This window comes from Macrobrachium nipponense, chromosome 39 (assembly GCF_015104395.2).
Source record: "Macrobrachium nipponense isolate FS-2020 chromosome 39, ASM1510439v2, whole genome shotgun sequence".
Taxonomy (NCBI): domain Eukaryota; kingdom Metazoa; phylum Arthropoda; class Malacostraca; order Decapoda; family Palaemonidae; genus Macrobrachium; species Macrobrachium nipponense.
In genome coordinates, this window is record NC_061099.1 from 20,614,045 (window position 1) to 20,631,592 (window position 17,548).

At 38.0% G+C, this 17,548-nt stretch overlaps 1 protein-coding gene across 1 annotated transcript in view; it reads left to right on the forward strand.

The window, feature by feature from the left end:
- LOC135210184 (ataxin-10-like) overlaps positions 1-17,548 on the forward strand; it is a 49,820-nt gene that overhangs the window by 28,630 nt on the left and 3,642 nt on the right. The window contains exons 8-9 of the mRNA XM_064243015.1: positions 3,152-3,251; positions 4,097-4,281. Of these exons, the coding sequence (XP_064099085.1) occupies positions 3,152-3,251; positions 4,097-4,281 (285 nt within the window). The remainder of the gene's footprint in view (positions 1-3,151; positions 3,252-4,096; positions 4,282-17,548) is intronic.

Consider the following 17,548-nt stretch of genomic DNA (forward strand, 5'->3'; position numbering starts at 1 on the left):
GAGAAATAGAAATTATCGTCTTAAACCCAACACTGGTGCATTTTGATCATCTTTTTGGACCAGATAACTGGTTGAGATTTCTAGTACTTAAAGCTGAAAATAAAATATCAACAGCAATACTAGAAAACAAATTATTGAACTTATGTCCAACACAAGAAATGGAATGCTGATATATTAAAGAAAATGGATGGTTACTTCAGGTAACCACCAAAAAACAATCCACCACCTTTTTAAATATAAAAGAAATAAATGGCATAAAACATTAAATTATATACAGGGCACAGTTATTTTACCCAACATTGAAGAAGGACTACCCTCAAAACACTTGATACCTGACTCCCTTAAATTAAGATACAGTAATATGTACATGATTTAGAAGTCTGCTCAGTTCCAAGTAGGAGAGATAAAAATAAACATTAATATTGCAAAAATAAAATTTACAGGCCAAGATCTCCCACTCAAAATCAAAATTCTTGGACAAAATAGAGAAGTGCATCCATTTATACCAAAACCACTTCAGTGTACTCAATGTTCAAAGTACTATGGGCATACATACAAAAAATGCCATAATAAAGCAGTATGCGCAGTGTGTGCATCAGACACCCATACTACAAATTGGAAATGTAAATCCCCAAAACTTATTAACTGTGGAGAATCCCATCACGCTAAATCTAAGGAACACTCCTTTTATCAATGCAACACAGAGCTCCAGTTGTTAATAAATAGAACAGGAATGTCAGTAAAAGAAGCTAGACTTGAGCTCAAAGTAAGGGGAGTCAATAATTCATCTAAAAACCATTCTTTCACAAATGTAAGTAAAAATCTAAATATTGATCACATTAATAACAAACAACAAGATAATATAAACATACAAACTAATTCTCATATCAATAATACTGAACCCCAAAACAAGCATGATGATATATCCACCAGTACCATTAATAATATTGAAGATTCAGATATCCATGGAAAAGTACTTCCAATGGAAGAGGAGTCAAATAATAATAATCGAACTGAGAAAAAGAAAAGAATACTGGAATGAACCCCACATAAGGGAAAAAAAGTGAATATTTAAAATTACAGTCAATCCAAAGAAACTCCAACTACACCAGGAGAACATTTAAAAAAAAGATATTGTACTAAACTCATCACAAGTGGAAATACACAATTACCCTCAATCCCAATCAAGCAGCCTACATGTGGACAGTAAAGAATCAATTAATCACTCTACAAATTATGTATCAAGCTTGTCAACAAATACATCCATGAAGGATATTTGGCCAAAAATAAGGAAAATTAATGGAAAATATATGACACCCAAGAAGTGCAATAAACCAAAATGGGAAACTAAATCATGACCCATGTGAAATCTCGAATATAATAAGGAAGCACTTCGAAAACAGAAGTGCCTACTCCAATCTAAATGAACATTTTCAAAATGTAAGAACACAAGGAAAAAATACTGTACTCAATTTTTAAACTATTGAAGATCTAGAATATAATTATGCATTTAATGTGGATGAATTAAATAATGCTCTAAATTTATGTCATCCATCGGCCCCAGGCCATGATAAAATATTTGAAATGATACAGACACTAGCCCCCATTGTCAAATCATATTTACTAAAATTCTATAACACCATCTGGATGAAACGCATTTTTCCAGATAAATGGAAAATGCTATCATTATCCCAATAAACAAACCAGGGAAAGATTCAAGTAATCCATCCAATTATAGACCTATATCTTTGACAAGCTGTCTATATAAAATACTAGAAAAAATGGTTAATTCACGTCTAACATATGTCAAAACTAAAAATTCAGTTCTGACACCAACGCAATCAGGATCAATAGCTGGTCGATCAACCCTTGACCCACTAACCTGTCTAGAAGATCATATCAAAAAAGGATTTGATTAGAAAAAATTAACATTGGCAATATTTTTGTACATAAAAAAAAGCATATGATACAACATGGAGACACTATATCATGGAAAAACTTCACTCTGAAGGAATAAGAGGCCATTTACCAATTTTTATTAACAATTTTCTGTCAGATAGAACTTTCCAAATTTGAATTGAAAATTTTTATTCAAGCGCCTCAGTGGCGTGGTTGGTATGGTGTTTCCTTCCTACCTTGGTGGTCGCGGGTTCGATTCTCGGCCATTCCATTGAGGAGTGAGAGATGTGTATTTCTAGTGATAGAAGTTCACTCTCGACATGGTTCGGAAGTCACGTAAAGCCGTTGGTCCCGTTGCTGAATAACCACTGGTTCCATGCAATGTAAAAACACCATACAAACAAACAAACAATCTTATTCAAATGTTTATGAATTGGAAGAAGGATTCCCACAAGGCAGGGTCTTAAGCTGTACTCTATTTGCTTTAGCAATCAATATTACAATAAATTTTCCAAAAGGAGTTAAAAACAGCTTGTATGTTGATGACTTTGCCATATATTATACAAGTAGCACGTTAAGACATGCCCAAAGAACCCTCAATACAGCCATCACAAATATTACCAACTGGGGAAATTCAGTAGGATTCCAATTTACAGTAGATAAAACAAATGCAATAATTTTCCATAAGGATAAAAGATGGTTAAAACACCAAACAATTAAGTTTTATCTTTAAAATACCAAAATTAAATTCTGCACAAATGTTAAATACCTAGGAATGATATTTGATCAGCACTTGAACTGGAAAGCACACCTCTAATATATGAAAGCAAAAGGCATAAAAGCCTTGCCATATTGAAAAAACTTATCACATACCAAGTGGGGAACTGAACGTAACACCATGCTAATGTTATACAAAGCAACAGTACTATCTATAATAGATTATATTGTTGCCCAGTATATTCATCTGCCTCAGAAGCTACATTAAGAACACTAGATGCGTTGCATCATGAAGGAATACATTTGTGCACGGGAGCCTTTCGATCATCCCCTATAAACTCCCTGTTAGTAGAAGCAGGCATATTATCCCTAAAATATTACCGTAACTTAATAACTATACGTAGGGGTCTTTCCCTTCAAGCAGGAACATCTCCCGCTGCTACCTGCTTTACAATAATACTTTATAATAAATCTATATATTCCAGAATTTAGTTAGATTCAGTGTAAATCATTCAACTCCTTTTTTTTCCTCCAGGTTGTTACAAAACTTCTGTCGTTTATTTGTTTGGTAGCAGCATCTGAAGACTGGGGTCCAACGCTGAAAGAAGACAAGAGCCTTCTAATTACAACTGTGTGTACGTATGCCTGTTTTAAGTAGCTGCTGTGTTGTCAATCTAAACTGAAAATTAAACATTTTTTTGTTCATACTTCACAATTCCCTGTAGGGAGGTAGTGCTGTCAGTGTACCTTAAGCATTGCACTGTAGGCATGACATAGGGTTCTTCACAGCATCCTTTTGGCCTCTGACTGCAACCCTTTTCATTCCTTTTAGTGCACCACTGTTTGCATTCGCTCTCTTCCATCTTACTTTCCACCCTCTCCTAACAATGTTTCACAACGCAACTGCAAGGTTATCCTCCTGTTACACCTTTAAAACATTTTTACTCTCAGTTTCCCTTGCAGCACTGAGAGACCTCGTTGGTACCAGCATTGGCCTTTGGCCAAAATTTTATATTCCATTCCATTCCATATTCACAATTTAAATCATAAAAATTCTGAGCTTTTGCCTTATCCAGGGTATAGGTGTAATATCATGATAGCTATCTTCCATTCATATACTTCCTTTAGTGCGGTTACATTGTGTGAAGTAGTACTTTTCCTGTATTCATTTGTCTTTTTGCCTTTTAAAAAAATAATATGTTCATCACTTTTTACATTTCCTGTCTCAGAAATTTCCTAAATTTCTCTTGAATTGCCTATGTTAAGTACATTTTTCAAAATGATATATGTTAACAGTCTTTTAAATCTTTAATTCTTTGGTTGTCAAGGTTTTCAAGAACAAAGAAAGAAGGTGACTAGCACTTTACCCTGTAGCAAATAATAAACAATTGTGAAAGAGAGATTATAACTCATTAAAAATAGTAGGAATAGAATCTTTGCACTGAAAGTGTTTTATAGCATAAGAATTTCTTTTTTTCAGCACTGTTGCAGTGCATGAATGAAATTGGAAATGTTGAAGGCAACGAGTTTTCTAGAATGAGCTTGGATGACTTGGCTGACGAGCAGAGAGCGAAAGCGAAGAGCCATCCGGCGTACGGCTTTAAACGCGATCTCATAAGACTTATTGCCAGCCTTGTGTACAGACACAAAGCTAATCAGGATCAAGTAAGTAATTACTTTTCATGTGCAGAACAAATCTTCAGTCTTAACAATAGGATAATCTCCAAGCGCCAGCTGGTAACAGGTTAAAACAATAAAAAATTATATAGCAAGATAGCAAGGAATCTGTGATATCTGGCAACTGCTGCGTGCATGAGGTGAGAGATGGTCAGAGACCGCGCATCGCACTCTGTGACGCGTTAGTCTTTTCTTTAACCGCCTTGGAGAGTAGACGCTATCGCTTTTGCTCTCCTTCCGTGCCGGTTGATTTGTGCCCGTGTTTCCTTTCTTTTCAGTGTGTTTGTTGTGAGTATTTCTGTTTTGTAATAGATTCCTCCAAGTCTTCACAGCATCGTCAAAGCATGTGCCTGGTCATTCAGGGATTCCTGTACTCCAGGTGTCTGGTGGCTGCAATCACTGATCCTCATACAACTTGCAGTAGGTGCCGAGCTAATTATCGTACAATTACTAATCTCTGCCAGGAATGTTGTTCCTGGCTTAAGTCGTAGTGGAGAGTGTTTTACAAGAAGAGGGAACACCACAGAATTTTGACTTGTCCTTCTTGGACATTCGTGTTCGTGAGGTTGGCAGTGTGGCTTGTGGAAGGAAGGCATTCCCATCTTTGATACATGGTCGTGTATCTCCTGTACATACGGGTAATGCATCGTCAACTTCCCTTCACGGCTGTGTCTCTCCATCTCATGTACATGTTTGTGACAGTGGGAGTGTTAAGAGTGATAAGAGTGTTTCTTTATCTTCTGTACGTGGACGTGACTTATCCTTGCACATACATGTTAATGATATCAGAGGTGCTACCCCCTCTTCATCTGTTCCTGTACCAGTTCATTGGCATCAGGATGATAAGGAGCCAATTAAGAGGTTGAAGGTTGAAGGTACGAAGGTGTCTCAAGCTGCGTCTAAGGATTATTTGCTCGATAAGACTGCGGTTGATGGTAGGGAAAGTGAGGCTTCGCTGGTTAATGGAAATGTTTCTTGTTCTCCTGAAAGAGACCTTAACCTTAGGAGTCAATCTCCTTCAGGTAGCTCTCTCTCAGTTGGCTTCTCACGCCCACATATGTGACTCCTCCCGTGAACGCGTATGTGGTTCACCTGACGTCCGTGTGCATGATCCTTCCTGTGATCATGTACGTAGTTCTTCACTCGAGCCTGTACACAGTTTGAGCCGGGACCATGCACAAGTGATGTTACGGAAGGATGAGGATACTGCCAAGCCACCTTCTTCACATCGTTGGTCACCTTTGCCGGAGTAGGAGGGAGACAGCCAAGAGTTTATGTCTTCTTTCTGAGAGGTTGTTGATCTCATTTGTGAGTTCAACAATCTTGAGTGTAGGGCATAGGCTCAGTCTTTTATCACCCCAACGGGTATAGAGGCTTTGCTGGGTGCCAGATAGGATTCTAGGACTTCTTTTGAGCTTCCCTTGTTGGGTCATGCTAAGTCCGTCTTGCAATGTGTGAACGCTTTGGTTTCGGACCGAGATGGCTCTCTGCGTTCCAATAGATCCTCCAAGTTTCTTCCTCCTCCTCTTGTGCGGCATTGGAAGTACTACTCCACTAATGTAGTTCATTTGATGTCTCGTTACCTTAACCCAGATGTGATCCATCTTAAGCCTGGTCTGACCCTGGAGCAGGTTAGGTCGGAAGACCCATCCTTTTCATCACAAGAGGCCTTAGCTATGGAGACTACTACAGCTGCCATCTTCCAGACTGTCTCCTGGCTGGAATTGTGGTCCACTGCAATAGCCAGAATTGCTTAAGATAGGTCTGAGGGAGGTATAGTGAGTTCTTCCTCACTCACTAGACTGTTACAGTCTGGTGCTAAAGCTATTTCATACATGGCCCACCTTAGTGCAACCTTGTGAGCTAACCAGCTCTTGGCCAGGAGAGATGCAGCACTTCCAAGGTGGCAGGTTCTGTGGACTCGGTCTTTGTTGGCTCTTAGGAATGGGGATCTCCTTGATTCACAGTTTCTGTTTCGAAGGTCCGAGTTAGAAGATACAATCGTCTGGCGATGGGCAGATACTAAAGATAGGCTAGTCCATCTGGCGGTACCTAAGTTGGAGGCTTGTTTATGATGCCCTCTTCCTCAGCAACAGGTGAGAGATCTTCTAAACGTTTGGCTTATGTGAGGGTCTCTCAATCTCCCTCACAGCCCAAGGCAAAGTAGCAACAGTGTCCCTTTTAATCCCGCCCCTACAAGCCTGGGAGGGGCTCTAGAGGAAAGGGCAGAGGGGTCATCAATAGAGTGGGTGCCTCTCCATCTCCAATCCCATGGGTAGGGGGATGCCTGGCAGGCCAGTGAGCCAAGTGGGTAGTAGACGTTCTTTGGGTGGGATATCTACTACCCTTCAACTTCTCTTCCCCTCTCTTGGACAGACCCCTTCTCAATTGGACATATGCTCAAGACTTGCCAAAGTTCTCAGCTCTTTGGGAGGAAGTGTTGAAAATGCTGAACAAGGGCGCGAAAGAAGAAGTAAAGTGTCCTTCTCTGGGGTTTTACAGTCGGATTTACCTAGTACCAAAAGCGACAGGTGACTGGAGACCGGTAATTGACCTTTCCACCCTGAATCATTTTGTTGGGAAGACAAGGTTCAGGATGGAGACACCTCGGACGGTGTTGGTAGTGATAAGGGACAACGACTCCTTGCTGTCAGTAGACTTTAAAGATGCTTGCTTCCAGATTCCTGTTCACCCCTCATCCAGGAAGTTTCGTCACTTCACTCTTGGAGAGCAGATCTACCACTTCAAGGTCTTGTGCTTCAGGTTGACCATGGCTCCTCAGGTGATCACAAGGGCCTTTGCCTTCGTCTCAACATGGGCTCATGCTCAAGGGATTCACCTATTAATGTACCCCAACGACTGCCTGGTCATAGCAAGCTGCCTGGTCATAGCAAGCTCTAAGGAGGAACTGCTTCAGGACAGAGATCGTCTTCTTCAATTTTGTCGGGAGCTAGGCATAGTGGTAAACATAGAGAATTCAAATCTGGTTCCCACCCAGAAAGCTCTTTATCCAGGTATGGTTATAGATACAGCAGCGTCGAGGGTTTTTTCGTCGGACTAGAGAAGTTTCAATTAGTTGCACAAGTTCCTGTCACAACCCGAGCAGCCAGCTCACCAGTGGCAGGTCCTTCTGGGGATTTTGTCTTCTCTGGAGAAGCTGGTCCCTCATGGTCATCTTAATCTTTGGTCTCTGCAATGGAGACTGAAAGACTTCTGGTCCCTGGCAGGAGATTCCCCTCTGCAGAGTCCCTCTGTCCGAAGAGGTGAAGCAAGACCTTCGTAGGTGGTTGGACGACCAGAATCTCTCGGTGGGAATCCCTCTGCATTCTCCCCCTCCAGACATCCTCCTGTTTTCAGATGCCTCCTATACCGGTTGGGAAGCTCATCTGGAAGATCTCCTTGTGTCAGGCATTTGGAGTGCGGAAGACAAGCTGCTACACATCATCGTTTTAGAGTTGAAACTAGCTTTTCTGGGTCTGAGAGTTTTGGGAGAAGGTTGAGGGTCATTTGGTGGTTCTGATGTCCAACAACACCACAGTGGTCGCCTGTGTGAACAAGCAGGGGGCCCTGGTGTCTTGTCACTTCCATTCATTGACAGTTGAGTTACACCAGTGGGCTATCGACAACTCGGTGGAGCTCTCTGCTAGGTACATTCCAGGCAAGAGGAATGTGGTCGCTGACAAGCTGAGTCGTTGGAACCAAATCCTGGACACGGAGTGGTCTCTGCATCAGGTCGTGGCAGACAGGCTTTTTCATGTTTTGGGGGAGGCCTGTGCTAGACCTCTTCTTAACTCACTTTAACAGGAAGCTGGAAGTTCACTGCTCAGAGTCCCAGATCCTCTTGCTATGGCAGAGGACACCTTCCAACACCCTTGGGACAACCTCGAGGTGTATGCCTTCCCTCCGTTTTGTCTGATCCATCAAGTTCTGAATAGGGTAATGAGTTCTTGGAATCTCAGGATGACCTTGGTGGCTCCTCTGTGGCCTCAAGCAGAGTGATTCCCGGACCTTCTGTCTCTTCTGTCGTAGGTTTCAACTTCTTTGTTGGCCGCAACTTCTTTGTCAGCCTCATGTCGAAAGGTTTCACCAATCGGTAGAGTCCCTGTCTCTTCACAGATGGAAACTATCAAGTATCTCCTCTGAGCAAGAGGTTTCTCTCAGGGGGCAGTGGGATTTATGTCCAGTTAAATCAGGAAGTCCTGATTTAACTGGGAAATGGTCAGTCTACTGTGATTGGTTTCGTCGATGGGGTTTCTCTCCACTCAAAGCTTCTGTTCAGTGTATAGCAGATTTTTTTTATCTTCCTCAGGGATGAGAAAGGTCTTTCTGCTATCAGGGGCTACAGAGCACCCTAGGGTTGGTGTTATGTCTGAAAGGTGTGGACATCTCTTCATCCTGGGAGATCTTGTTGTTCAGGAGTTTCGAACAGACCTGTTCTTCAAGGGAACTCAAGGGATGTTTCTCGTCCTGAGAAGTCTCACTCGAGCTCCATATTAGCCCCTTCCTCAGTCATCAGACAGAGATCTGATGCTAAAGACAATTTTCCTGACGGCCTTGGCTTTGAAAAGAGTTGGGGAGCCTCATGGCCTGAGTTATGATGTGAAGCACACCAGGGGTTGGGGGTCTGTGGCTTTCGAATTTGTCCCAGATTTCGTGGCTAAGACCCAGAATCCCTTGGTGCACAATAACAGATTTGCCTCTTTTTCCATTCCCTCACTGAATGACTTTGTATATAACAACTCGCAAGAGCTCTTGCTTTGTCCTGTCAGAGCCCTACGATGCTATCTTAAAAGGGCTCGTCATCTAAGACGTAGGTGTTGCAGACTTTTTGTTAGCACTGGTCGGTCCAGAAAAGAAGTTTCCAAGAACACTATTTCATTCTGGATACATGAGGCAATTAAGCACACTTACTCCTCTCTTGATGGTTCTGTCACTGAGTCTGTGCACATGATGTCAGATGTATAGGTTCCTCGCTGGCATTTAAGAAAAACTTTTCTGTTCCTAGAATTTTGTTTGTTTGTTTCTTTGTATGGTGTTTTTACGTTGCATGGAACCAGTGGTCACACCTCAATAGAGTGCCCGAGAATCGGAACTCACGGCCACCGAGGTGGCAGGCCAAGACCATACCGATCACGCCACTGAGACGCTTCCTAGAATTTTGAATGCTGGTTCCTGGTTACGTCAATCCACATTCACTTCCTTTTACCTAAAGGACATTGCCCACTGGTCTTTGGACTAGTTTTCCTTAGGTCCTGTGGCGGCTGCCCAACAAGTTGTGTTATTCACCTAGTGCCCCTCACAGGGCAGTTTGTATCTTACCCAAGATGATCGTGTGAAAGAGAGAATGAATGAGTGAGTTGGGTGGTCTCTTTCTTTCTCTTTGTTCCTTTCTTCTTCCTATGGGCGGGTTGAAGAATAGACATGTCATATACTGGAACTGGTCTGATGCAGGTGAGTAAGGTAGTCATACAGATAGTTGTTTGCTTTGTGTTTTTGAAATACAGGCAGTCCCCAGGTTACGACGGGCTCAGCTTACGACATTCCGAGGTTAAGGCGCTTTTCAATTATATTAATCATAAATGATATCCAGGGTTATGACGCATGTTCCAGGGTTACGCCGCCTACAACTCTGATCTGGCAGAAGAAATATGACACCAAAAATGCAAAATAATCAATATTTGAAGTTTTTTTTATGAAAAATGCATTAAGAATGCAGTTTACATAGTTTTGAATGCATCCAAAGCATTTAAAGTATGGTTTTCTCAGGATTTTTGACGATGTTCCGGCATACAACAATTTTCGGGTTACGTGTCCCAAGAACGGAACCCCCGTTGTAACCTGGGGACTGCCTGTAATCAAACCTCCTATTTAGTAGCAAATACTCCTCTCTCTCTAGCAAGGGGGAGTGAGGAGTGGTAGCAAACCCCTGTGGCTAATATGGTTTTTTTAAATGAACAATCAGAATTTTCTCTGGTTCCCTGAATGCAATGAATCTGCTCATATATCGTATTTCAAACCAGATGGCTGAGTTTTTAGATATCAGATTAGCTATCTTCTCACGATCATGAGCATTAGACCACCTTCTTTATAACTTGATCTTCCAGGAAGGGTGGTCTGATGGGTTAACGCCAAACGGGTTTAGGATACTTGTACCTCCCTCCAAGTATAAGTCTATCCTTTTGTTAACAAACCTAAGGTCTTAATGTTTTACTGCCCACCTCTAGCCGCCCCTCTCTTTTTATAGTTCCTGGGTTGGGGAAAAGACTAATGCATCACGGAGTGCGATGTACGGTCTCTGACCAGCTCTCACCTCATACGCACAGGAGTTGCCAGCGCTCACAGATTCCTTGCTATACAATCTTTAATTGTTTTAAACTGGTTTCCAGCTGGCACTTGGAGATTATCCTATTGTAAAGACCCCAGGTTTGTTAGCTATGAAAAATACAAATTGATTGAAAATTTGTCATTTAAAGTTTTAGAGCTTCACACAATTGTTTGTACAAAGATTTTACATGAAAATGGGCATCTTACAGTATTTCTGTATATGTACAGTACATGTTACTGAGCAGATTTTTCAACCCAGTATGTGGCAAAATCCCTCCCTGAATTTGTTTTCCTCTATGCCTTTATTAGTCATTATTAAGAATAATGATTTGTGTCATGTGAATTACAATAGCACTTGTTCTGTAAGGCACCATAAAGTATTTCTATATATATACAGTCTTCCCCCCATTATTGTGGGGGATAGGTACCAGACCCCCCTGCAAATAGCTAGAATTTGTGAATAGTTGAAACCCTTGTAAAAAGGCTTAAAACTGCTTATTTTGTTAGTTAAAACTTGGGCAAAAACTCACTAAAAATTTTTATGCCTTTTTTTTAATAGTTTTATCACGAAAAGTGCATTTTATGATGAAATTGTTAAAAAAAAAACAGGAATTTGTGGATATTTCTCACAGAAAAGTACAGAGAATACACGAATTTCCTGTAAATAATGAGTAGATATGGTCCATAGAGAAATCCGCGAATATGTGAGTCTGGGAATGCCGAGAACACAAATATGGGGGGCCACTGTATACAGGCTCCAATCAGTGCCATAGAAATCTTTCAAATCACAGCTACTCGAGGCCTATTGGCCCTGGGGCATGGGTAAAAGAATGCAGTGTGTGTGTTAGTGCTTGACCCTTCCTTTGCCACAAAAATGTCATTACCATCCTCCAACTGTTGCACAAGTGACCCTGGCACCTACCGGTGCCTGTGCCCCACGCACAAGTTCCATACTCACGAACAACTGTCTTTATTTTGTACAATAACAATTGAACTGTTCCGACATCAAGTCTGCTATACAATCTGTCAGTGATGTCTTCTCCGATGAGGAAATTAACATTGCATATACGAAATGCAAAGATCTGATACCAGAGAGCATTCTCAAGGAGTGATCCGCGAAAAACCTGTCCTCTCACAAGAAAATATCATATCACTAAGTGGCTAAGGACCTGCTCGGTGGAAATTTACGCCAGTGACCCTTACAATCTGCCTCCAAAGGGGCCTGCTGACCTAAGCCTACCTGCGGTGTACCACACGGCAGAAAATGCCTTCCAAACAGCAAAATCCCTCACAGAAATAATTGGAAAAATCTCTGAAAAAATTGATGAGACAAATGATAAATTCTCAAGAATCTGGGACGTGATCAAAGGACTACAGGAATCCCTAGACAGTCTTAAGACTGTGGAAACAAATAATGTTGCATGGGTCTGGGGTGCGATCAGAGGAGTGCAGGAATCACTAGACAATCACACAGATAGCCACCAGACTCCTTTGAATGCAGCATTCAGTTTTTCCTTGCAACACGGGAGTGCCCCCATCACCTATAGACCGTTCTGAGGGGACTGTTGGTCTCCCAACTTCTTATCCCTCCCCAGTGTCTCCGCTCCTCCGGTGGAAGATAGATCTCCAGTGATGATTACCAGCCCTCATGATTCTCCCCACCCTATCTCCCCCCACCCCAACCCCCCATTATGGATGCAGATGAGAGTGATGATGAGGGGTCTGGCAGCTGGCAGATACAAATAAGCAGAAAGAAGAGAAGAACTTCTCGTTTGGCCGCTGGACCGGAGCCCAACATTTGTGTTTCACCTCACCCGAAACCTGAAAAGAGTTGTCACGTGGTACGTAATTCACAATCTGTGGTCATAGGTGATGCTAGACGCCATAGTGGAGAGAGTCAAGTTTCTCACTGGCTCTGACCTACTCATCTCTCACAAACTCCCATGTAAAAGTAAACATAAAGTGGTGTACAGAATTACCTGCTTATTTCAACACAATGTTCTTAAAGGCGAGAATTTTGGTCCTAATATAATAGTTTCAAGATATAACCTAATCCAAGACCAACACCCCCCCTTCCCCAGGGGAACTTACTGACACCCCAACCAGGGTCACTACCACCACAAGTGCCAGCCAACCGCCCACGGCGAGTGACTGCCCACTCCCCCTGGCTAATACCCCATCCACCCAAATGATCAGCGCATTCATCTCCCATCTTCGTGAGTACTAGCCATGGATACATTAAACATAATCTCTTGGAATATTTTTGGCCTCAAGCGGAACATTCCTTCCCTAAACTTGTTCTGCAAAACTTCAAAGGCATCATTGCATTGCAAGAAACACTCCTCTGGCCACATGACCTTGTCATCTGCGATTCAATACATGAAGACTTAAGAACCTTCTCGACTTCATCAATGCAAGTTACAGATGATAAAATTGTAGCTGGTCGCCCGAAAGCGGGCCTTTCTTTTCTGTGGCACAAATCGTTAGACATATGATAAAGGTGATGACCTACAGGAGTGACAGATTGCTGGGGCTTCAAGTGACAGTAGGAAACTCTAAATAAAATAAAATCATAATTAATGTTTATATGCCCTGGGAAAATAACAATAATTTTTATCATTACTGCATGATCCTAGGGGAGTTACACAGAATTACTCACGATTCTCCTGGTGATCATATTTGTATAATCGGGGATCTTAATTCTCACCCCACAAAACAATTTTATAATGAACTTACTCGCTTCTGTCAAAATCATGCTCTCCAAATTAGCGATGTAATGCTCCTCCTTTCCTACTCCAATTCATATGTACATAATAGAGCGGATGCAATTACAACCTCCTGGCTGGACCATTGCTTCACATCTCCACAACTTCATGATTCTATTATGACTTGCAATATTCGCTATGATCTTGCAATGGTCTACAATCACATCCCATTACAGGTGTCATTCAGTACCCGACCCCTCCCTACTGTGAACCCCCTAACTGACCGCCCACCAGCGGTTAACTGGGATTTTAAAAACCAACAGAAAACCAGATACTTTATGGTGACCACGGAAACCAGGTTGCAGTCAATAGTTCAACCAGCAGATGCCTTACTTTGTACTACCACAAATTGTAGAAATGACCACCACAGGAGGGATATGAATGAATTCTATTTGAACATAATCTACGCTATGCTTGCTTCGGGCAGGGCTGCCTATAGATTTTGTCAAGCTAATTCTCATAATATACCTGGATGGAATGACTTGCTCTTAAGCTGTGCAGATTAAATGAAATATAACTGAGCTCTGCAGATTAAATGAAAAACAACTAAGAGCCGATGCAATGTCTAGAAACTTAGAATCTGGTGATTATCCTTGTTTTTGGAAAGATATCCAGTCCTTAAATCTCAAAACTAAAAAGCTATCACAGAGAGTCGGAGATAAGGCTATTGCAAGGGGGCATTCTCTCTCCATACTTGTTTAATACGTACACAGATGCCTTGAATGTCAAACTGAACTCACTCCCAATCGGATGCACTGTCAATGAGACAACTATAAACAACCTCTGTTATGCCGACGATATGGTTCTGATTTCCCCATCAGTGCAAGGTCTCCAACGACTCATCGACACTTGCCACCAATATGCAGAGGAATTTGATATACTATACAATGAAACCAAGACCCAGTGCATGTCGCTGCTCCTGAGATCGCTTAAGCATATTGCAGAACCACAAATTTTCCTCAGAAACCATCGGCTGGAATTTGTACACAAATTTCCATATTTGGGTCACATTATCACCGACGACTTAAAAGATATGGCAGACATTGAACAGAGGCGTTTTAAACTATGTGCAACTGGCAACATGATTGCAAGGAGGTTTGCCATCTGTCACCGAGACATGAACCTGCTGCTCTTCTGCTCGTACTGCTACAGTATATATGGGAGTTCACTCTGGACAAACTATACCCGAGAGACCATGAGACATATCACTCCTCACTACCACTCTGCCACACAGATGTTCATAGACAACCACCTGGACAATTTAAAAATCATAGTAAGGCGAACAATGTCCAGTCTGATAACCCGAGTGAGAAACAGCAGCAACTCGCTCATACAAAGTATCTTAAGGAGTGAAGCAAGAAGATCTGAATTGTGGGAAAGATGGGAAAGTGAGGCCTTTGTCCCCTAAAGGACTTAATCTCTCTATTAGGAAAATGTCATCTGCAGATTCTGTCATTATTATTATATTTATTGCTGGTATTTTACTTTTTCATTATTACTGTGAATACTATCAAGTTAAAGTTTTTCTACATTCAATGTCCGTCTTTAGCCCTCTGGTTCTGAATGCTGTAACCACCTAAGGTCTCTAGTTGAAATTTAAGTTATATAATCTGTGCACCAACTGTTATAACTCTCAATGCATTTTTATCACCAATATGATTACTGTTATTGCCAGTACATTATGATTACTATCTTTTATGCTACCTCAGCTATTGTGCGGATAAGTAACAATTATTCTTTTTTTTTTATTATGTCTCTTGTATCTAGATTGTGTATGTTAATGTCTGTATTTTGTGTAATTCATGTAGTATATGGGCGAGCTGAAATAAAGGATATTATTATTATTATTATTATTATTATTATTATTATTATTATTATTATTATTATTATTATTATTATTGTAACTTTTATTATTATTATTATTATTATTATTATTATTATTATTATTATTATTATTGTTATTGAGCAGTTTTTTCAAACTTATTAGGCAAAAATACTTCATCTATGCCAGGGGTGGCCAGACTTTTGGACACTGAGACCTACTCTGAAGACTGAAACTCTTTTACGATCTACCATACTACATAATCACATGGTATTATACATGGAAGAAAAATAAATTTCAAATAGTGCCATAGTATGATAAAACATGAGTACAATTGGCCTACTTATAATAAATTTTAGATATATTTATTTATAAAATAAATATATAGATATATATATAGAGATCTATATATTTGATTCAGATTATATATATAGATATATAGATTTATATATATGAATAAGTGATAGATATATCTAGAGTAGATATATATATATATATATATATATATGATGATAGGTATATATATTAGAATTATATAATATAATATTATATATTATAATTATATAATATTATATATATATAGATGTGATATCTATATATTCTATTAATATAGATATATAAGAATCTATATATAGTAGATTATATATAAAGTATTATAGTAAGTATCATATTATATATTATATATATCTATTTATAATATTATTAGGAAGGTATATATATATATATATATAATATATATTATATATATTATTATATATATATATAGAAGTAAAAATGCTCTATAATAATGAATGTATATATATATATTATATATAATATGAAGCTATATAGTAAAGTATAAGTATAGATATAATGATATTATATCTAGTAATTATTAGATATATATATTATCTATATATATACTTTATATAAGTAAGTATAATAATCTATATATATATCTATATATATATATTATAATATATTAATATATTATAGTAAGTATATATATATATATACTATAATATATATATATATTCATAATATATATATATATATAATAATTCTATACTTCTATATATATATAACTAATATATATATTATATAATAGATATATTATATATTATATTATATATCTAATATATATAAATAATATATATATATATTATATATATAATTAATATAATATAATTAATAATCTATATATAATATATATATATATATATATATATATATATATATCTATATATATTATAATAATATATTAATACATTATGTATATTATATAATAATATAATATATATATATATATATATATTATAATTATTATATATAATATATCACATACATTATATTATATATACTATATAAACAAATTTATATATTATATATAACATTATTATATATTATATATATAATCTATAGATATATATATATGTAATATACATATATATATATATTATATATATAAATATTATAATAATAATAATATATATATAATATATCTAATATCTATTAATATAATTAATATATATATAATATATTATATAATAAATATATAATATATATATATATTATATATAGCTATAATATAATATTTATATTATAATAATACTATATATAATATATATATATATAATATATATGAATCTATATATATAATATATATATATATGAATAATATTATATAAATCGATCAATTATAATAATCATTTATATAATATATATTTAATATATATATATATATATATATAGATTATAATATAAATATATAATTATATATATAATAAATATTATATATTGTACTATTAATAATAATATATATAGGTATAACTATATATTATATATATATATAATCTATAATATATATATATAATAATATATATATATATAATATAATTATGGTATATTTATTATATAATTAAATACATATCATTATAATATATAATATTATATATATATAATTATATATAATATATATATATATATAATATCTTTATATATAATACAGTGGTACCTCGAGATACGAAACGCTCAACTTACGAAAAACTCGTGATACAAAAGCAAATACAAAAAATTTTATGGCTCTACATATGAAAATTGCTCAAGATACGAAAGGTTGTTGCTGTAAAGTCCGAGATTTGCCCGGACCACCGATAACAATTTTGAAACTCGCACACCGCCAAGTGAGTAGACTCACCACCATCCTCCCGCTCTCCCATTGGTTCCTGATGCTAGTCACTGCCATGAGATCCTTCTCTCCTATTGGTCAGCATCCCTCCCATCATGCATCTACTATGTAGCGGCGTGCTTCTTTGGCCACTGCAAGGCATCATCCTTATCGTAGGCACACGGTATTCATTCGTTC